This window comes from Marmota monax, unplaced genomic scaffold, assembly GCF_021218885.2.
Source record: "Marmota monax isolate L192 unplaced genomic scaffold, Marmota_monax_Labrador192_F-V1.1 WCK01_AAM20220418_F8-fsc00160, whole genome shotgun sequence".
Lineage (NCBI taxonomy): Eukaryota > Metazoa > Chordata > Mammalia > Rodentia > Sciuridae > Marmota > Marmota monax.
Window position 1 is genome coordinate 2815360 of NW_026694183.1, and position 22189 is coordinate 2837548.

Here is a 22189-nt window from a genome sequence, read left to right on the forward strand (position 1 = left end):
GGCTGGGAGAGACACATCTGGCTGGGAACTCAGAAGGGTGGAGGCAGGAGATTGTTTGGAGATTGAACCTGAGACCAGAAAACATGGGGTCTGCAGGTGACATAAGGAACTAAGAATTGGCTCCCCCACCACACAAGTGGAACCCAGGGGAGATCCCCAGGGTAAAGTCTTCTGGCATGGACAAGCAAGTATTGGGCACTGGAGGTGCGCTGATTTAAAATCTCCAGATCAAATGGCATTTAGCAAAGAGCCTGGAGCCCAGCTAAGCCTAAACCCTGCCTCCAGGAATCCCACCTAGGAGACTACCTCTCTCACTCCAGCAACCCAGAGGGTGGAGCATCACACTCCAGATGACCTCACCTAAAACTGCTGAGAAGAAAATTTTTTGATCTCCAACAGAAAGAATTCTCTCTTTTTGGGAGAGGGGGTGAGGGGGAGAATACCAGGGATTGAACTCAGGGGCACCCAACCACTGAGCCATATCCCCAGCCCTATTTTATTTAGAGACAGGGTCTCACTGAGTGCTTAGCATCTTGCTATTGCTGGGGCTGGCTCTAAATTCTTGATCCTCCTGCCTCAGTCTCCCCAGCCACTGGGTGCAGGGGAGTCATTCATGAAAAATGCGTGAGGATCTTCTCTCAGCTTGAAGACAGGAAGATTTGAGGTTTAACCTTGGTTAAACTTCAAATGACGCAATAGATTGTCCAAGGAACATGACCTTTATCTCAGCTCTGCTAGGAAGATCTCTCATGGTTGCTCATTGGGAACTGGACAGCCCACCTTTAACCTTTTTTAGAGAAGGACATTCTATGGAAGGACTTTGATGTCCCCCAATATAAATAAAGCAGGTGCAGGCTCCATTTTGCCATAGTATAGAAGCTTGATTGGCTTGCCCACCCCGCCCCCGCTTTTTGAAATTATTTTCTGTGTCCTGTGGTTTTTTTTTATCATTCTATTTTTTTTCTGGATTTTATTTCTCAGCCAGCCCATTCCACTAAGGGGAACTCCGTTTCCATCGCCTGTGTGAGAGCGGCACCATCATGCCGGCAAGAATTCTTTAAACTTTCATTAAGATTGTTTTTTCTTCTTTTTTTCTTTTGTTTAATTATTTTTCTCTGTTTAATTGCAACCTCAATGGTACATGGATATTTATACATTTGTATATTTTTCCTCAATTCTAACATATTTGAAGCCAGTTATTTTTCATGGATTATTTTTTGTGAACTATTTTAAAATTTTTACTTTATGTGTACATATTTTCTCCTACCTGTTTCCCTTAATTTTCTCTTTTCTTCTGCTAACAGCCAATCTCTATTGTTCTCTCTCTCATTCTTCCTTTAATCTTTTACTTCTATCTGTCTTTTCTCCTCCTCATAATCATCCCATCCTTATCAATCCTGTTCTCTCCCTGTCTACCAATTGAAATTGTAAACCCTTTTGCAAACTTGCTGTTCTTATTGTAGGCAATAGCCGATAATATCATTTCTGTTTATTGTAGATGTCATAGTAGGAACGATTTGGTTGAATGCTGTATATTGTTTGCATTGGTTGTTATTGTTTCTCTTCCCTTAAGCAGTAAGGAACTGGAAACCTTCAAGGACACTATAAACCCACAGGGTAGAAACTTTACTGACTCAGATCTATACTGTTAGATGGGTAGACACACAAACAACATGAAAAAGCAAGAGAACAAATTGTCCCAAACAAACCAAGACACTCCAATAACAGAATCCATTAACACCACTGTGGAGAAACGTCTGAGGAGTTCAGAATGTACATAGTGGAAGTGATCTGCAAAGTAAGGGATGATGTAAGAAAGCACATACAGGTAGCCAAAGATCACTTCAATAAAGAAGAGATTCTGAAAAAACAATAACAACAACAAAACAAAACAAAAATCCTTGAAATGAAGGAAACAATAAACCAAATTAAAATTTCAATAGAAAGCATCACCAATAGACTAGACCACTTGGAAGATGCACCCTCAGGCAATAAAGACAAAATATATAATCTTGAAAACAGAGTTGATTATAGAGAGAAGATGTTAAGAAACCATGAACAGAATTTCCAAAAAAATATGGGATAACATGAAAAGACCAAATTTAAGATTTACCCCGATAGATGAAGGCACAGAGACACAAATAAAAGGAATGCACAATCTTTTCAATGAAATAATATCAGAAAATTTCCCAAAGCTAAAGAATTAAATGGAAAATCAAATACATGAGGCTTACAGGACCCCAAATGTGCAAAATTACAACAGACTCACATCAAGGCACATTATAATGAAAATGTCTAGCATACAGAATAAGGATGAAATTTTAAAGGCTTGAGAGAAAAAAAATATCAGGTTACATATATGGATAACCAATAAGGATCTCAGCTGACTTCTCAACCCTGACCCTCAAAGCTAGGAGGTCCTGGAATAACATAGACCAAGCTCTGAAAGAAAATAGAAGCAAACAAAGAATCCTATATCCAGCAAAATTAAGCTTCAGATTTGAAAATGAAATAAAAACCTTCCATGAGGCCAGTGGTTACGCACACCTGAAATCCCAGCAGGAGGATCACGAGTACAAAGCCAGCACCAGCAATTTAGCAAGGCCCTAAGCACTCAGCAAGACCTGGTCTCTAAATAAAATACAAAAAAGGGCTGGGGATGTGACTCAGTTGGTGAGTGCCCCAGGGTTCCTTCCTGGGTACCAAAAACAAAAAACAAACAAAATTTCCATGATAAACAAGTTAAAAGAATTCACAACTAGAAAGCCTGCACTACAGAATATTTTCAACAAAATATTCCTTGAAGGGCTGAGATTGTAGCTCAGTGGTAAAGTGCTTGCCTCTCACATGTGACGCCCTGGGTTCGGTCCTCAGCATCACATAAAAATAAATGAGTAAATAAAATAAAGATATGTATACATCTACAACTAAAAAAATATCTATTCCATGAAGATGAAATGAAAAAAAAAAGTGAAAACCAGCAAAGGCAGGAATTACACTAAAGGAACAGTCATCAAAGGAAAAACTAATTCAAATTAAAAACTAGACATAAACCAAAATGACCAGAAATACAAATAATATATCAATAATAACCTTGAACAGTAATGGCCTAAACTCATCAATCAAAAGACACAGACTGGCAGATTGGATTAAAAAAACAGGATCCAAAAATAAGCATATACCCAAGAGACTCATCTCACTGGGAAAGACATCAACAGACTGAAGGTGAAATCCACATGTCACTCATATGGATCGTGTAAACAAGCAGGGGTTTTCTATCCTCATATCAAATAAAGTGGACCTCAAGTCAAGTTAATCAGAAGGGACAAAGAAGGACATTTCATACTACTTGAGGGAATTGTACATCAACAAGACATAACAATCATAAATATTTATGACCCAAATAATGGAGCATCTACGTACATCAAACAAACCCTTCTCAATTTCAAGAATCAAAAAGACCACAACACAATAATACTGGGTAACTTTAACATGCCTCTGTCACCACTAGATAGAGCCTCCAAGCAAAAACTAAATAAAAAAATTAAGAGCTAAAAAATACAATGGATGGGCTGGGGTTCTGACTCAGAGGTAGAGTGCTCACCTATCATGCATGAGGCACTGGGTTCGATCCTCAGCATCACATAAAAATAAAATAAAGATAAATATTTAAAATTTTTTTTAAGAATACAATCGATAATTTAGACTTTATAGACATATGTAGAATATTTCATCCATCAAAGACTAAAAACACTTCTCAGCAGCACACGGATCCTTCTCTAATGTGCACCATGTTATGTAAGCTATCACATATGTTGGCATGCATTTCTAATATTACTGTAATATATTTTTTAGTACCTGTAGGGTTATTCTGATAGCTCCCTTTCCATTGATACTAATTTTTGTGTTCTTGCTTTTCTCTTGATTAGACTTGTTTGATTTTTATCAACTTTAAGCTGTATTATTTCCTCTCTATTGCATATTTCTGCTCCTACTCTGATTTTTTTCTTCCTACTAATTTGAAAATAATTTGATTGTTAATCTTCTTTCTGTTACAAGTACTTTAAGTTATAAATGTTCATCTGAGTACTGTTTCGTCCCAGAGATTCTGATATTTTAAGCTTTTATTACCACTTAGTTCAAAGCCCTTTTTATTTACTTTTCTTGTGCTTTCTTCCTTGACCTCTGAGATATTTTTAAGTGTGTCATTTAATTTCAAAGAAGTTGACATTTGGGAGTGGGGTTCTATATAAGTTAAGGTGATTGATTTCTAATGTAATAAATCATGCAGGAAACACGGTCTGCATGATTTCAATTTTTTGGAAAAAAGCAACGGTAATGCTTTTTATATTGATTGTATTAGTTATATATGTGTCAAAATATGTCAAAATTGATCAAATTGCATATTTCAAATATGTGCATTTTATTGTACATCAATTTTACCTCAATAAAGCTATGAAGAAAGAAAAAAAGAAAAGAAAAGCATCTACAGCCAAGGACTAGTGGCACTTGCCTGTAACCCAGCAAGTAGGGAAGCTGATGCAGGAGGGTGGCAAGTTCAAAGTCATCCTCAGCAAGTTGGCAAGACCTTGTCTCAAAATAAAAATCAAAAAGGGCTGGGGATGTGTCACCCATGGGTTCAATCCCTAGTACCCACCCCCAGCCAAAAAAGAAAATACGATGATGACCACGACGAAGAAAGGAAAGCAACTACAAATGGAGTCACCACCTGATTGAGTTTCTGATATTCTACGTCCTTCTCCCAGTCCTGCACACTTTTGGCACAGGACACATGGGTGGACTGAATTAAGATGTGATACCTACCATTACTACTACAGCTTTCCTGGGTATTTCTTGCTGGTAGAGAAGGAAAAATCCAGGGACTTTCCCTTGGTCCTTACTATCATAATACCCCTCACTCCACAGGCAAAGAGAAAAACTGGGGCCAAGAATACCTCAAACAATTAACTGCAAACCCAGAAAATAAATTATGGGGTGGGTTTTGGATCTGTGGAACTCACTAAGACCAAATACTAGAGCCCAAATTTTACTTATCACTTGATCACCCACCATAAGATCTCATTTTATAAGTTACAGTGGCATTTGGGCCTCATGAAATTGTCAATTCAAAGCAAATTCAGTCCAAGATCATTGATATGTCATGTGTAGCTAACAAAAAAATAAATAAATAAACCTTAAAGAAAATTCAGAATCTACTAATTCCTGAAAACTTTGAGCATTTTGTCTTCCCTAATACCGTTACTTCATAAATGGAAAAAAAGTCCCCCTCGAAAGGAAGATTTAAAATATAAATTTATAGAAGTATTTAGAATCTTAACAGACTTCTTTTCAATTTAGGGACTTTTGGTCTCCAAATTGGTTTATGTGTAGAATTTGTGCAAGAGGTTGTGATTCTACATTTTGATGATTCACATCAGATTTATACTCACCAGACCTGGAGTTCTGCTGTTATATAGATATTCCATCAGAGATAAATTAAGACAAAGGTCTCAGATAAATTAAATGGGTCTCGAACTGTGAAGGAGTGAAAAGGAACACTTAGCACAGAAATGCTAACTACGCAAAGCAGATGTCACCCCAGGACTGAGGATAGAATTATGCAGCCTTGTAGAGCAGAAACCCACCCAGAAAGGGGCTCCTGGATGGTGCTAGTGTGACCAAAGGAGACAAAGAAACTGGTTCCAGAAATGACAAAAAATAGAAGTGGAGACCTGGAAGTGACTAACGAGGTCTAATGTTGTTGTGGGGCAACATTCAGGAACCTGAAGTAATAGGAAGGAGCAGATCCCTTCTTCCTCCCCCAGTGGCTAGTCTTAGCGTCTGTCTCTGTCTCTAGCGCCCCTTTTAGGGAAGACCTAGCAGGAGCCCAGTGGCAGAGCAGAAGGTGGCTTATAGTCAGTCTACACAGCCTTGTAGACAAAGGTGGATTTGGAATTCAGACAGTTGTGTAAACCTCACAAGGACTGAGTCCTTGTGGCTTTGCAGCATTTGATATTCCTAAATGCATTTTGATTTAGGGTTCTGATCCAGGTTGCCCAAATTTTTAGTCCAACTCAAGCACATTCTGGTTGTATGACTTCATGGGAACCGCTAACCTTGTGTGCCTGTTTCCTCTTCTGCCAAGTAGAGATGATACCTTCTATGGCCATCATGAGGATTCTTGTGTTTAGTATATGCGAAGCACTTAAATGCCAGACACAGACAGTACTGTGTCAGCTAGCATTGCTGCTGTTGCTGTTATTACTCCCATCCTCATTACCATGATTACTACTACTTGGGTTGGTGAGAACTGATTCAGCATTTTCCAGAGAAGTCTGATCGTCACACAACACTTGGCAATGTTTCAAAGCTACTCTGTACCCAAAGAGGCAGAGAGTTGGACTCCCTCCAATTTGGAGGAAGGATGTTTTGGTTTTGATTTTTGCATGTTGGTTGTTGGTGGCTTTCTTGCTGTATAACTAATAATTGCTGTCACCTCAGCCTTGTCATTACCAGCTTAGTTTGTTTTGGGTCATTTAGCAAAATTGCATGTATAATGATGCATATTTGCCTCAATCCCATGAGTGCGTGGCCTGCAATTTTCTACTAATTAGACTTTTTAAAGACACATATGCATTTATCTACTCAAATTTGCATCATCTGTTCGCCTATTGCCAAAGCAGATGTACACAGCACCCACTCACCCTTCTGAAGAATATAATTCTCTTATTATCACTGAGTTATTTTTCCACTAGAAAGTAGAAACTAGCAGAAGCCCAGATGGATTCTCATCCTCTGAAGTGAGGGCCATCAAAATAGTGTAGATAAAAAGTGCTGAGTCTGAGTCAGGCAAGAAGAGTGGTGGTAAAGGAGGGAGAGACGCCAGATATTTGAAACACAGCAGTAAATCCACCAAGGACCACACACCCACCAGCCTAGCTCCAGCCTCTACCTCAGAAAGGTCTGGACACCCACCAATTCCCCCCGAGTCAAGCATCCAATACTACTCATCTCAAATAGCTTTATTTCCCCAGTGTGGGGAAGCTGTGAATAGGGTCTGTGGTCCCTGTAATTCCAAGGGCCCTCCAGCCTCCTCCTGCTGTGGCAGGCCCTCAAGGAGGCCAGTGCTAGGCCTCAGAATTCGATCCTCCCAGAGAAGGAATGGTCCTGGGAGAACCCCAGCCTGCTGTGGTGTGTATGGATGACGCTCCAGAAGGTGGTCCCAACAGCTGACCAGGTATAGTTCAGGAGCATGAGGTCCACCTCAAGGATAAAGCCGCTAGGTGCACAAGTAGAGTCCAGCTGGGCCTCACTCTAGGAATAAAACTCCCTATGGGGGTTACTCACTGAAGACCAGCAGCACTCAGTCTGGAGGGAAGAGAGAAGAGTGGGTAATAAAAACCATGCAGAACCATAGGAACAGACGCCAAAGACGCACTGGTAGGCCCTACGCGCTGACCTGTGGGCTCAGTTGGGGGTGGTGGCCCTCCTGGTGGCAGCAAGGCAGAACGGCTCAGGGCCTCGGCCACCCAATCCAGAACCCGATTACAGTGTTGAACCTGGGGAACAGGAAAGAATCAAGATAGGAGAGGGGAACCCCGGTGCTCCCAACCCTGCCACAGCCCTCCAGCTGGGCTAAGTCCTCACCTCCCGCTCCAGCCCTTTCAGACGTCGCTCATACTCCCGGATCTGTCCCAACTGCTTCAATGCTGTGTCCACTCTAAAAAGGGAGACCTTTGGGCAGGTGGCAACCAACCCAGAGACCGGGCCCCTCATGCTCCACTTCTGCCCAGGCTCTTTACAGGCCCCGCCCTATCCCCACCCAGATAACATCGTGGGATCCGCCCCAGGGCAGAAGCCCCGCCCACTCAGGCCCTGCCCTCACTTCTGCGAAGTGCGCTTGAGTCGCTCAGAATCACTCTCCCGTTTGTCCCGTGCTTGTGCCAGAAGGAAATTTTCCTTGTGCACAGATTCCCATGTCATTAGCTTCCGCTCAGCTTCTTTCGAGAGGTAGACACCTGGAGGGCGGAGTCCTGGTGAGTCAAACGGCCACGCCCCTTCCCATGCCCCGCCCCTAGCCCCCTCAGCAAGGTCCCTAGACCCCGCCCCTGGACCGCCCTCTTAGAATAGCCTCGCCTTCACACCTGAGCCACGCCCACAAGTCCTTCTGGGCGTCCCGCTTTTCCATGTTTATGTTTCTCTCTAAATTTCCCCCCCTGTAGGACAAGCCTGTTCTCACGGAAATGCTCAAGGACCGGGGATGAGGGCAAGTTGGCCCAGCGACGCTTGCACAGTCGCCTGATGAGGAGGCGCACGTGGGAGATGACGATAAGGGGCGGGGCCAGTGCAGGCCGAGAGTGGAATTCCCGGATGAGGCTATAGCGCTGTGCCTTCCAGTAGAGGTCGCTGTTGCCTTGTACTTTGCCAAATGTATAGCTGCAGAGGCCAGAGGTCAAGGGTTACCTGGGGTCATGGCCCAGTCAAGGACAAGGAATCAAGATTAGATATCGGGCAACTTCTGTTCAACATCCAAGGCAGCAGGTAGATGTCAAGGTCAATAAACTCAAGTGTCAGAGTTCAAGTTGGAGACAAGTCATGAATAGGGTAGACGTTGAAAAAAGGACTGGACCAGGGCTCAGAAGTCAGCCTGCATAAAAGTAACTAAAATCAGAAACAAAATGTAAACACCACTATCCACGTCCAAGAAATAAAAAGCAATGCAAGGGAATGTATGTTAAATTAGATAATTTAGATGAAATGGACAAATTCCTACAAACACATAAATTACTTAAACTGACTCAAAAAGAAGTAGAAACTCTCAAATAACTTATAAGTAAAGACATTGAATTACTAATCAAAAATTGTCATTGGGCACAGTGACCCATGCATATAATCCCAGCAGCTCAGGAGGCTAAGGCAGGAGGATTGCAAATTCAAAGCCAGCCTCAGCAATTTAGTTGAGGCTCTAAGCAACTTCATGAGACCCTGTGTTAAAATAAAAAATAAAAAGGTTTTGGGGGCTGGGGTTGTTGCTTAGTGATAGAGCACTTTCCTAGAATGTGTAAGGCACTAGGTTTGATTCTCAGCATCGCATATAAATAGATAAAATAAAGTCCATTGACAACTAAAAAAAATTTTTTAAAAAGGGGTTGAGGATGTGGCTCAGTGGTTAAGCACCTCTGGGTTCAATCTCCAGTACAAAAAAATAAAATTTTTAATATATTTTTTTTTCTAGTCAGGCACGGTGATGCTGGCCTGGAATTCCAGGCTACTCTGGAGGCTGTAGCAGAAGAAACTCAAATTCAAAGCCAATCTAAGGGATTAAGCCAGACTGTTTCAGAATTTTTTAAAAAGCAATTATATCACCTCATGACATTGTAGCCATTTTCGTTTATGGAAGTACACTCCACTCTTTGATGCTCACACAATGGAGAAATCACCTAACAAAACATTTCTCAGAACATATCCCCACTATTAAGTGACACACAATGAAAATCCAAGAATCCTGAGAAAGCTCCCAGAACTAATAAATGAATCCATTCAAGAACCAGTTTCAAGGTACACGAATATACAAAAATCAGTTGTTTCTTACACCTGCAATGAATGATCTCCAATGAATCTTAAGAAAGCAATTCCATTTACAATACCAGCTTTAAAAACTAAGCACCTAGGAAGAAAGTTAACCAAAAAGGTTAAAGATTTGCACACCAAAAATTACAAAATATTACTGAAAATTTTTTTAAAAGACCTAAATAAATGGGAAGGCATCCTGCACTCATGAGTGGGAAGACTTGATATTGTTAACGTATCAGTGCTACCCAAAGCAATCTGCAGATTCAATGAAAATTCCAACTTTTTTGTAGACTCAGAAAAATCCTATCCTCAAGGTCATTTGGATAGCCAAAATAATCTTAGGGGAAAAAAAAAAAAAAAAAAAAACCAAAGTCAGAGGACTCACCTTCTCAATTTCAAAATATGCTATGAAACTACAGTGATCCAAACAGTGTGGTATTGGCATAAGGACTGTCATAGAGACTAGTGGACTAAAAGTCCATAAGTAAACCACAAATCAATAAATGTTATAGGTAGAATGTAGCTCTCAAAAACAGATATGTTTAAGTCCTAACCCTACCACCTCAGAATATGACTTTATTTGGAAATACGGTTTTTGCAGAGGTGATCAAGTTAAAATGAGGTCATTAGGGTGGTCCCTAATCCAATACAATTATCATTAAATGGGGAAATCTGGACACAGACTCTTGGAGAAAATGAAGCAGAGATTTCAGTGATGCATCTACAAGTCAACGATGGCCAACAAACCACCAAAACCAGGGGAGAGGTGTGGCATGGATTCTCCCTCCCAGCCCTCAGAAGGAGCCAACTCTGTTGACACCTTCTTGTTTTGTACTTCTAGCTTCCAGGACTGAGAGACAATAAATTTCCACTATTTAAAGGTACCTGGGTCTGGTTATGTTATTACAACTGCCCTGGGAAACAAATATAATGGCCAGCTGATTTTTAACAAGGATGCCAAGTCGAGTTCAATGGAGAAGGAACAGTCTCTTCAACAAATTGCCCTGGGATGAGTAGATTTCCCCATGCACAAAGAATGAAGTTGGGCCTTTACCTTACACCATATACAAAAATTAACTCAAAATGGACCAACAACTTAAATATAAGGGCCAAAACCAGAAAACTCATAGAAGAAAACACAGAAGTAAACCTTCATGACTTAGGCTTTGGCAAAAGGCCTGATACCAAAACCACAAGCAACAGAAGAAAGACAGATAAATGGGACTTCATCAAAATTAGAAGCTTTTATATATCATGTTATCAGGAAAATGAAAACACCTATAATGAAAACATTAACTACAACTTATAAATAGGAAAGGACTTTAATATCTAGAATGTGTGAAGAACTGCTACAACTCAACTACAGAAGACAAGCAACCAATTTAAAAATGGGCAAATAATGTGAGTATCCTTTTTTCCCAAAGATATACAAATGGCCAACAAGAATCATAAATCAACAATCAACATCAACAATCCTTAAAGAAATGCAAATCAAATCACAATGAGACATCTCTTTATAACCACTAGGATGACTATAGTTCTGTAAAGAAAAGAAAATAACAAGTGTTGACAAGGATGTGAAGAAATGAGAAAACTCATCCACTGCCAGTAGGAGTGTGAAATGGCACAACTATTATGGAAAAATGGCTTGATGGTTCCTCACAAAGCTGAACAGAATACAATGTGATCCAACAATTCCAATTCTAGATGTACACCCGAAAGAAACAAAAATAAGGACTCACACTGATAGTTGCATGCCTATGTTTGTTGGAGCATCATTCACCATAGCCAAAAGATGGAAACAACCTAAATTTCTATCATAGATGAACAGGTAAACAAAATGTGCATGTATGTACCAGAGAATACTCTTCAGTACGAAGAAATGAAGGTCTGACATGTGCTACAACATGAATGTAACCTGGAAAACATTATGCTAAGTGAAATAAGCCAGACACATAGGATAAATATCATATAATTCCACTCTTATGAAACACCTAGAATAGGCCAGTCCATCTGAAAATTGATTTGAGGTTACCAAGGGCTAGGGGGAGGGGAAACACTTTCTGCTTGGGTGACGAAAATGTTTTGCATGGTGGTGATGACTGCAGAACACAGTGAATGTAATTAATATCACTGAATCCTACACTTACAAAAATGGCCAATTTTATCTCTGTTTAGCCACAATATTAAAAAAATTCACCCTGGGCTCAGGGCGAGAATCAATCTAAAGTCAAGTCAGGAACAGGGTCTGGCTGGGTTTAGAGACAGGCCAGCATCAGATTTAAGTCAAACTATAAAATTGTTTAGAGAATCATAAATCAAGATAGGGTCAACAAGGGTGGGCTGGGTGGGGTCGGGTCAGAGAGCAAGGGGCCTCACCTGAACATGGCGATGAGCAAATTGAGCAGCAGGATGTTGGCCACGAGCAGGAAGATGATGAGGAGCAGCACCACCAGCCAGTTGGCATACAGCGAGACGCAGGAGCCGGCCTGCATCCCGGATGGGCGCGCCCAGGCACCCTGCTCCGACGAGCAGTTCATGTGCTCCATGAGGGCCACTGTGGAGGAGACGCGCAGAGATGGGACAGAGGGACACAGCTGTAAGAAGGCGGAGCTCCGGAAGGGATGGGGTGGGCCGAGGCCCAGGGACGGAGCTAGGAAAGACGGGAGCAAGGGGGACGGAGACGCAGAGGGAGGGTGCCAGGGCCCTCCCTACCGTCCATGTCCTCCTGGGGTATCTGCCCGAAGATCTGCAGGTAGGGCCGGTAGAAGACCCGGCGCAGGATATTCGGGAGGTCACGGTCCCGAGGCCTCAGGAGCCCCTCCGTGGCCACGCCATAGGCGACCAGCCAGACACCAAGAAAGAAGAGGAAGAAGAACACGTCCTTCATCTGCGGGCAGAGAGAGAGAGACTGCGGAGTCTGGTCCCGCCCCGCCCTCAAGGCCACGCCCTCCCCAGAGCCTGACCCTCCTTCAGGGCCCAGGCCTCCCTGGCTCCACCCCTTTCCTTCTCCGGCCACGCCCACTCCAGCCCCGCCCCTCCCTCGGCGCCGCCCTCACCATCTTGCTCACGATGACGATCTTGGGCCCCAGTTGTTTGTTCACCGTGAAGATGTGCAACAGGCGCAGCGTGAAGACCATGAAATCCAGGCAGAGGACCGTGCGGCCCAGGTCGAAGAGGCCTGGAGTCAGCCTGGGGTGTGGGGAGACGGGTCAGTGCTCACTCGAGGGTCACAGCGCGCCATGAAAATGAGTCTTCCCAACACCCTGCCAAGGAGGTGAAGAGGCCGAGGCCTTCACAGGGCCTCTGTTTCACCAGGGGCTTACTGGAACTTACTCAGTGCCAAGTTGGACCACACAAGACACTAGCACCACTAAATATGGCTGAATGAACAGCTGCCTTAGCAAAAGCCCAACAGTCCCTGTAAAAATCAAGTTGGCAAAACTACTGAAATATCTGTCCAACTCATAAAAGGCAAAATATAGAGAGATCCTGCAAAACAGTAAGCAGAAGACAAGCAACCTAATAGGAAACATACACTCAATTCACAGAGGAAGTTTAAAGGGCCAACAAACACCAAGGATTCTCATGGGGGGAAAATAAAAACTACATCCCTAGCTTGCATTATCATGCACTTAAACTTTCGATAGATTAAACCCAGAGTAAAAAGTAAAAATTAAAATTTTCAGAAGAAAATATAGAACTGCTTCATGAACTAGGTAGGATAGAATGTCATATGAAGAAAGTCTTATGTGAAAATCAAAATAAGGAGCTGGGTGCAGTGGCTTACTTGGGAGGCTGAGGCAGGAGGATGGTAAGTTTGAGGCCAGCCTAGACAAGTTTGAGGCCTTTCTAGTGAAGAAGGAGAGAAGGTGGAGGACTAGAACTAAAGCAGTTAATATCTGATTATGACTTTACACCATCATGAGTAGAAAATGAAAGAGTCTTTGTTGAGAAGCTCTCCAGGTGATTTTTATCTCTTGAACTTCAAAACTTTCATCTCACTGCCTCATGAAAAGAACTAATTTATTCATTAAATTCTGGCAAAGAGCATCCAGTCTTGTCTGATCTTTAGCCAAAGATGGCTAAGATCCTATCTTCTGGAATTTGATGTGGATTTACAGAGAATAAGGTATATTTGCAAATACTGACAGAGAAAGACATATTGTAGAGAAAAAGAAAAAGTTGCCAGAAGGGTATATAAAATATCGTGTCACTTGTACAAAAGATGTGATGTGTGTCATCCAGGGAAATGAACTGAAAAAGAACAGGCAGGGCGTGCCCCAGACTGTTGGTGGAAGTCACCACTGGGAAAGGAAGAGTGCTTGCCACGACTGGGGCAAACCTTCAGCGTCTGTTGTAGGTCCCTCTTCGTGGCTTTAATCTTGTTCAATGAGGAGGCATCTTTGCATTTCTTTGGTAGCAGACTATATTAAGAAGATGGTTAAAGTTGCTGGAAGATGAGACGGATGTCACGTGAGGAGTTTATATAGGTGAGGACAGACAGCACAAGCCACGGTCAGAGCACCATCTGGGGGGAGCTTGAGGAAACACAAAGGAAGGGCCCAGAAGCTTCCAGAGACAGGAACAGTAAGCTGAGGTCTAAAGGAAGTGTAGGAGTTGGCAAAGGAGAGGAAGGGGAGTGCAGAAGGAAAACAGATTACACCAAGACCCAAGTACACCACAGCTGTTTTTGAAGATATTTTGACCTGTGTTTGGGCACCACAGAGTGTGATCTGGAAACTATGGAAGAAATGAGCCAACATTATACAGCCCAGTCCCAGCAAGAGAAAATATGGAAAGTGAAGGCCTCACAATTTGGAGACAGCTATGCAGAATGGGGCAGCCACCAAGCCAGGAAGGCCAGTGGGTGACAAGCGGGCCCAGGGTGCTTTGGCTGAAGGGACTCCCGGACACTGTCTGGAACTACTGCCCCCGGAGAATCCCAGAGCAGCGCCCTGGAGGGAGAGGAGGGTGGAGGTCGCCCTGAGCCTGGGCACCCACCTGCAGCCCACGCCCAGGAGGAAGCAGGTGAGCGCCACCAGGTCGCATTGGTTCCAGGTGTCCGCGAGGTAGAGCTGCAAGCGGTGGCGCAGAGGGGTCTGGCCGGGCATGGGTCCCCCACTGGCTAGGCTGCCCCAGCCGCCGCCCAGGCCCTGGCGCAGCTCCTCGCAGAGCAGCGTGAAGGCCCAGAAGTAGAGCAGCAGCTCGGCCGGCCCGGGCGCCGCCGGCTGGAAGTCGAGGAGCAGCACGTGGGCGAAGAGCAGCAGGAACAGCAGGTAGCTGACCACGTTGCCCAGGAAGGCCGTCACCGGTGCCCCCCAGAAGTGGGACCAGCGGCGCAGGCACCCGTGCCGGGCACAACCCCCGCAGCAGCCCCGGGACCTTGGCTGCCGCTGCCCACCAAGGGGCACCTTCTCAGGGGCGATCTTGGGCCTGCGGGAGAGAAAAGGGAGGGAGCTCCAACCAGATCTGAGCCTTGACCTTCTCCTGGTCTACACCCCTCACCTTGCTCAACTGCCCTCTTCACCTGCTCGCTTGGCATCCTGCATGCTGAAACCAAGGCAAACGCCACCTTCTTGACTTTTGACCCCGAGTCTAACCTCTGACCTCTGAAATCTCCCTTGATCAAGTCTGCTGACCTCCCATCTCTGGCCTCCTCCACCCTCGAATTCTAATTTCTGACCCCTGCGTGGCTTTGGACTCTTCTTTCACTTCACAATCCCTGACCTTGGATCATCTACCTGACTCCCAAAATGACCTGTGACCCCCTGACTTTCATGATTGGATCCCCAGGTTTAACCCCCCAAGTCCCTAAATACTAACCCCTGCCCCACAAATTCCCATAGGAGATTATCTTCCCTATATCTGATAAACGGCCACACAACCGTACTAGACCCTGAATTCTGGCCTTTGGGTCTTCTCAGACTCTGACTTTTCTCACCTGAGCTCTGATCCTCTCTCCCAATTTCATTCTGCCTCTTTCTTCTGACCCCAAATCAGAAGCACCCAAGTGAACAGTACTGCTAATGGGCAATTCAAAAGCTAAAAGGAGGGCTGGGGTTGTGGCTCAGCAGTACAGCACTCGCCTAGCATGTGTGAGGCTCTGGGTTCAATCCTCAGCACCAGATAAAAATAAAGAAATAAAATAAAGGAAAGAGAGAGAGAGAGAAAAAAAAAAAAGCAAACAAATGGAATTGGAGAGATGTCCTTTCTTTAAAAGTTGAGCAGAGGGCTAGGGACGTAGATCAGTGGTAGAGTGCTTGACTAGCATACAGGAATCCCTGGGTCCATCTCCAGCACAATGAAATAATAGTAATAATAATAATATTCATAGTTATAAATTATTATAATAATAGTAAATTATTATTATTATTAAAATACTGAGCAAAAAGACAGTAGTCCAAAAGTGGGCACAACCCAAATGTCATTAACTGATGAGTGGATAAAGAGGTCTGTCCATACAGGGGACAATTATACAGCACTAAAAAAGAACAAAGCACTGATACACGCTATCACATGAAGAAATCTTGAAAATCAGTCATAAAAGACCATATGGTATATGACTCCACCTCTACCCAACCTTATTCAATGGTCCAGATGTTTATCTTAGTTTTTCTTTTCTATCATGATGAACAGTTTGTATTCTTTGTATACAGTCTCACAAAACTATATATACACAATCACATGTCACTTAACAACAGGGACACATTCTGAGAAATGCATTCTTATGTGATTTCATCACTGTGCTAATATCAGAGTGCACGTACACAAACTCAGACAACTCAGGACTGCCCACAGGGTAGGCAGACATCCTGCCCCTGAACTAGACCTCCAGACCCACAGGGCCTGATTTTAAATGCCTTCCTGGGTACCACTACACAGTGACTAAAAGCAAGAGCCGTGATGTCAGAGAAAGTTGGTGAAATTCCTAAATAAACCAATTCCATAGGAACTGAGGCTGCAGCTCAGTGGTAGAGCGCTCACCTAGCATGTGTGAAGCCCACATAAAAATGAATAAATAAAATTAAAGGTTTGTATCCAACTACAGCTAAAAAAAATAAATATCAAAAAAAAAATAGTTCCACGTGATTCCACTTGGTTTTGAGGAATGGAAGCACCTGTGGCACGAGGTGACCTCTAGTGATGACTTGATGACTAGTGAGATGGGCCCAGGGACTCCTGCACAGCCAAATCTTGAGCCAAGTCTTGAAGTTGACATTTTAGAAATTTCTTCAGTGTCTTCAGTGCCTCACTGAAACCTTTATTATTTCCCCAAGTTCCAGTTACCACCTCTGCCCTTGCTCTTGCTCCCAACCCCTGGTGGGACACAGAAGCTACCCATACCTATCCTGAGACTTCCCAGGGTACCCCCACCTCCCACTGCCCTGGGACTGTCACTCACCCAACGGGCCCTTCCCCGTTAACTCCGGCACCCGTGTCTAAGTCTGGGTCCTTCTGTGTGGACTCCTCTTCTGAATTCCTGGCATGAAGAGAAGCAGCAAGTGAGGAATGGAGGAGGAGAGGTCTCCAAAAAGACTCCAATTTCTTCACCCAAAGACACTGCAGGGAGACAGCGGCAGGCCTGCTGCAGTCACCCCGAAGGGGCCTTCCCCAGGAACCACAGCCAGAAGCAAAGGAGCTGCCCTAGAGACACTGCACAGCACCCCACAAAGCTCACCTTCCAGAGTACTCCCTCCAGGAGAGGAGAGACACACTGGGTGGACCAAGTAAGAAAGTGGGCAGCGTGAGCAGGAAGGAGCAGCCAAGCACCCCACTGCCAGCCTCACCCCAGGGGACTGACCTGAAGGTGATGAGGTTGGCGTAGATGAGTGGGGGGCAGAAGAAGGCGAGAACCAGGGCCCAGATGGGTGTGGTGCTGTCCATCTCCCCCCACCACTTCTGCGTCAGCAGGGACTGTGGGGCGTCGGGAGGATTAGGAGCCTGAATCTCCCCGAGCCCCTTCCCTAAGAGGCCCCACGGCCTGGGTCACAGCTCCACAGCACAGAGCAGGTTCCCAACGTGGAGGCCATAACTGTCTGGGGTGGTGGAAGCCTTCCACGTGGAAGAGCCTCGGGTTTGGGCTAGCAGAGATTAGCAGCCATGTTTCTTACACGCTGCACTGGACGCTGGGCTACGCCCTTTCCCTAGATGAGCGCACTTCACCCTGGCCACACACGCAATGGGATGGTCAGGATAAGGAAATGGCCCAAGGAGATGTAATCAGCAAGTGGTAGGTCTGGCACCGGGAGTTTCACCAGAATTCAAAGCAAAGGACTGGGTTTACCCCCAGGTGCAGATGGGACTCCCTGCTGGGTGGGCAGAACTTTCGGCATTAGGGATGGGAACTTCTGAGCTCCAGTCCGATTTAATAATTTAAGGATGCAGAGAAAGTTTTCAAAATGTCTGATTGTCAGGGCTGGAGAGGCTGCGGGGTCCAGGGGGAGAGTTTTGTACACCAAGGGCGGGACTTCTGAAACCAAAGTTCGTCTAGGTCAAAAACACCAGGAAACTGTCCGGTGACGTCGTTCTACTTGCTGGGGACCAGAATCAGGACCTCTTAAGGAAGTGGGAAGCACCTTCTGCCTGTGAGCCACTTCCTCCTGCGAGAGGAGGAGCCTCCCACTGCAGCCAAGGGCGACCCCTAGGCCACCGAGGGAAGGCTGGCTCTCTGCGGCAGCGTGGGGCTTCTTACGGGAGCAGAGCAGAGCAAGGCTTTCTCGGGAGAAGCTGCTCCCCGGGGCAGGGCACAACCCAGTAGTCCCCGGAGTCCTGCTCACCTGCACCCCATCCTGGGCGAAGAAGGCACGGGCATCGGCCTGCATGGCAAGCTGGAGGCAGGTGGCGTCCCCCCACAGCGGGCAGCGGCGCAGCAGGAGGCGGGCAGCCCTGTCTTCGCTGCTGCGGTAGCACGCGCCGAAGAGATCTGCGGGGTCCGCGGAGAAGCAGGGGTGAGAGGAGGCGGGAGATGCACGGCCCTTTCCCTCGTAGCCCGGGTCCCTGCTCCCAGGCGCGAGGCCCACACACCGACGGCCATGCCCTCGAACTTGACCGCCAAGTCCTTCCGCCGCGCCGCCTCCTCCGCCTCAGGTTCCAGCCGGGCCATCACCCGGAGCAGCAAACAGGCCCCCAGGGCCGAGGCCACAGCGTTGGTGCCCTGCAGAGGCAGAGAAAGGGGGCCCGGCTGGGGTCACGGGGTGGAGTGAAGTTCAGGGGAGGGGCAAAGAAAGCCAGTCGCCGAGGAAGGGACAGAGTCAGAGGTCAGAAACCGACTGAGTTCACCGGGGGCCAAGGATCGGGTGAGCCTTCATGTGGACAAACACTGCGTGATTCCACGGAGACGAGGTCCCTGGAGAGACTGGCCACTCTCAGAGACAGGAAATAGAACGGGGGTTGTCAGGAGCTGGGGGGGAAGGGGGAGTTTTTATTTCAAAGGTACAGAGTTCAGTTGGGGGAGAAGAAAAGATCATGCGATGGTTACTCAATAAGTGAACACTGCTCAAGTGTATACTTAAACATGTTAAAATAGTAAAGTTTTATGATACATATGCATATATATATTTATTTTTATATATTTATATCTATATATTGGAGGGGGTGGTACTGGGGGTTGAACTAAAGCCCTCTCACACATACTAAGCAAGCACTCAACTCCTGAACTATATCCCCAGCCTTTAAAAAAAGCGGGGGGTGGGGGAGGGGGGCGGGCTAGGGATGTGGCTCAAGCGGTAATGCGCTCGCCTGGCATGCGCCGGGCGCTGGGTTCGATCCTTAGCACCACATAAAAATAAAATAAAGATGTTGTGTCCACTGAAAAATAAAATTAAAAAATTCTCTCTCTCTCTCTCTCTCTCTCTCTCTCTCTCTCTCTCTATATATATATATATATATATATATATATATATATATATATATATATATAGTTGGACACAATACCTTTATCTTATTTAAATTAATGTGGTGCTGAGGATAGAATCCAGGGCCTCACACGTGCTAGGTGAGTGCTCTACCACTGAGCCACAACCCCAGACCATCCCCAGCCCTTTTTAAATTTTATTTTTGAGGCAGGTTCTTGCTTAAATTGCCCAGACTGCTCTAGAACTGCTCCTGTCTCAGCTTCCTGAGTAGCTGGGATGACAGGTGTGCACCACTGCTTCTGGCTATATTTTTAAAAACAGAAAATAACAAGCATTGATAAGGATGTAGAGAAAACGGAACCACTGTACATTGCTGGTCTGAACGTACAACCACTGTGGATAAGTCTGGCAGTTCCTCAAAAAGTTAAACAGTTACTCTAGCCCCAGCAATGGCTCTTCTAGCTTCAGACCCGGAAGAGCTGAAAACATGCATTGAAACAAAACTTGTGCATGAATGTTCATAGCAACATTATTCTTAATAGCCAAAAAGCAGGATAACCAGAATGGATGTGAGATAGGAATTCAGGATGAAGAAAGAGAGAGAGATGAATTTTAAAGGAAATGACCACAGGCCATTACAATGCAGAAAGCACAGTTGTATCTCTTCAAGCACCTGCACTTGTAAAATGAGGGAAATGCTCAAGCAAAGGAAAAACTGGCCCCAAATTGTGTGGCTCCACCCTGCCTCCACCTCTGACCTGGGCCCTAGTACTGCCCTCTACAGATATCAACCCCCACACCAGCAGGTGCAGTCTCTCCCCTTGGAAGTGGCCCACTTTCTCCCCTCTGTGCTTATTCCTTGCTTTCCCCCAAAGGGGAAAAAAAAATCTCTCTTTTGAGACTGTCCCCATTCTCCTTTGAATGGGTGTCTGCTTCCTGAATAAACCTCTATCTATGCCTTTGACTGGTGCGTGCTGAAATTCTTTTCCATCACATATGCCAAGAACTAGTCCTGAGTTGAGTTCCCCCTTCTTTGCAGGAACTCCACAGACCCTTCTTCAGAGTCATCTCTTCTCCCGCAGCAGAAGGATGGCTTATCCTCATAAGGAATGTTATTTAGCCATAAAAAGGACCAAAGCACTGACAACTGCTATGACATTGATGGGCTTTTAAAATAGTATGCTGAGTTGGGTGTGTGGTGGCACATGCCTGTAATCCCGGGGACCCGGAAGGCTGAGGCAAGAGGATCACCAGTTTCAGGCCAGTCTGAGCAACTTAGCAAGACTGTCTCAAAATAAAAATTTAAAAAAGGCCTGGGACATGGTTCAGTGGTTAAGCACCCCTGGGTTCAATCCCCAGTACTCCCCCCAAAAAAGAAAATATTATGCTGAGTGAAAGAAGACAGTCATAAAAGGTCACATAGTATATGATTCCATGTATATGAAATATACAAAATAGTTAAATCCATAGAGACAGAAAGCATACCAGCAGTTGCCAGAGGGTGGGCAAGGAAGGGACGGGAATGTGGAGAGATCGCTTAGTGAGTTCGAGGTTTCTATGTGAGGTGTTTAAAAAGTGCAGATCTAGGTAGTGGTGGATACACAACTTTATGAGTATACTAAGTGTCACTAAATTGTACACTTTTTTTTTTTTAATGTGGTGCTGCGGATTGAAGCCAGTGCCTCACACATGCAAAGCACATGCTCTACCAACTAACTACAACCCCAGCCTCACGTGCACACTTTTAAATGACTTATGTGGTGAATTTTTATGTTATGTGAATTTTATCTCCATTAAAATAAAAGTATTTGAATTTTAAAATTTGTGCCAGTGACCTGAAGGGTTCAAACAGCCCACTACTGAAGGGGCCCCTGTCAAGATTGCTTCTATGACCTTGGGGCCTCTTCCAGCACTGACTCTTTGGGTTGTAGTTTGAGCTTCTGGAGCATCTGAGGTGCCCCAGCATCTCTAACACCCTCACCCCTCTAGTCTGGGCCTCACCACAGCGGCCTGGAGAACCCACCTTGCTTCCTTGCCTCTAGTTGTCCCCTTTCACGGGCAGCTACAATGACACAGCTACTCCACAGGCGGAACTCTGCCTAAATGACTCCCTGCCCCACAGGACCATGCCTAGTCTTCCATAGGAAACAGTTTGGAAAGAATAAGGTTGAGTTACATGTGTGAACATGGAAAATTCCCAATACATGTTGTTCATGGAGAAAAAAGTTATGAAAAGTTCATAAGAAAAAAAAAAGACAGGGCTGGGGATGTGGTTCAAGTGGTAGCGCACTCGCCTGGCATGCGTGAGGCACTGGGTTCGATTCTCAGCACCACATAAAAATAAAATAAAGATACTGTGCCCACCTAAAACTAAAAAATATAAAAAAAGAAGAAGAAGAAGAAGACGACGACGACAAAGTCGTTGGAGTCATGTAGCTGAGGCAGAGCATGGAATGTGGGTCAGGTGATATCAGAAGTCAAGGCATCGTAAAGAGGTCCTTGGTGTCCCCAAGGCATAAAGGACAGAGATGTAGGAGAGTAGGGTCCCAGAAGAGAGTCGGCACTCACCTTCTCCCAGAAGTACATGGCCATCTGGGCTCTGTTCAGCAGCAGCGCCCAGAGGAGCAGGTCACTCCAGGGAGCCTGCCCAAAGGCAGCGTCCATCGAAGGTTCCAAGGTGGCCCAGTCCGAGAGCAGACAAGCCTGCAATCAAATCAAAGGGAGGCATGCCAAGACTGGCCTACACGAACCACCACCGG

General features: G+C 45.1%; 1 protein-coding gene across 7 annotated transcripts in view; it reads right to left on the reverse strand.

Annotated features, from left to right (window-relative positions):
- Positions 1-7007: 7007 nt before the first annotated feature.
- The window catches only part of Trpm4 (transient receptor potential cation channel subfamily M member 4), a 32633-nt gene continuing 17451 nt past the window's right edge, over positions 7008-22189 (reverse strand). For 4 of the 7 annotated variants that reach the window (XM_046466311.2, XM_058586060.1, XM_058586059.1 and 1 more), the window contains 14 exons: positions 21999-22133; positions 18601-18730; positions 18354-18499; positions 17378-17490; positions 16979-17056; positions 14578-15009; positions 12633-12765; positions 12289-12463; positions 11953-12130; positions 8240-8436; positions 7886-8018; positions 7648-7720; positions 7460-7559; positions 7008-7368 (listed from right to left, as the gene is read on the reverse strand). In XM_046466311.2, coding sequence (XP_046322267.1) covers positions 7364-7368; positions 7460-7559; positions 7648-7720; positions 7886-8018; positions 8240-8436; positions 11953-12130; positions 12289-12463; positions 12633-12765; positions 14578-15009; positions 16979-17056; positions 17378-17490; positions 18354-18499; positions 18601-18730; positions 21999-22133 — 2028 coding nt within the window. In that variant the 3' untranslated portion in view covers positions 7008-7363. Of the gene's footprint in view, positions 7369-7459; positions 7560-7647; positions 7735-7885; positions 8019-8144; positions 8437-11952; positions 12131-12288; positions 12464-12632; positions 12766-14577; positions 15010-16978; positions 17057-17377; positions 17491-18353; positions 18500-18600; positions 18731-21998; positions 22134-22189 lie in introns of those variants that run through there. The other 3 variants (XR_009228792.1, XR_009228793.1, XR_009228794.1) reach the window with 3 other exon arrangements.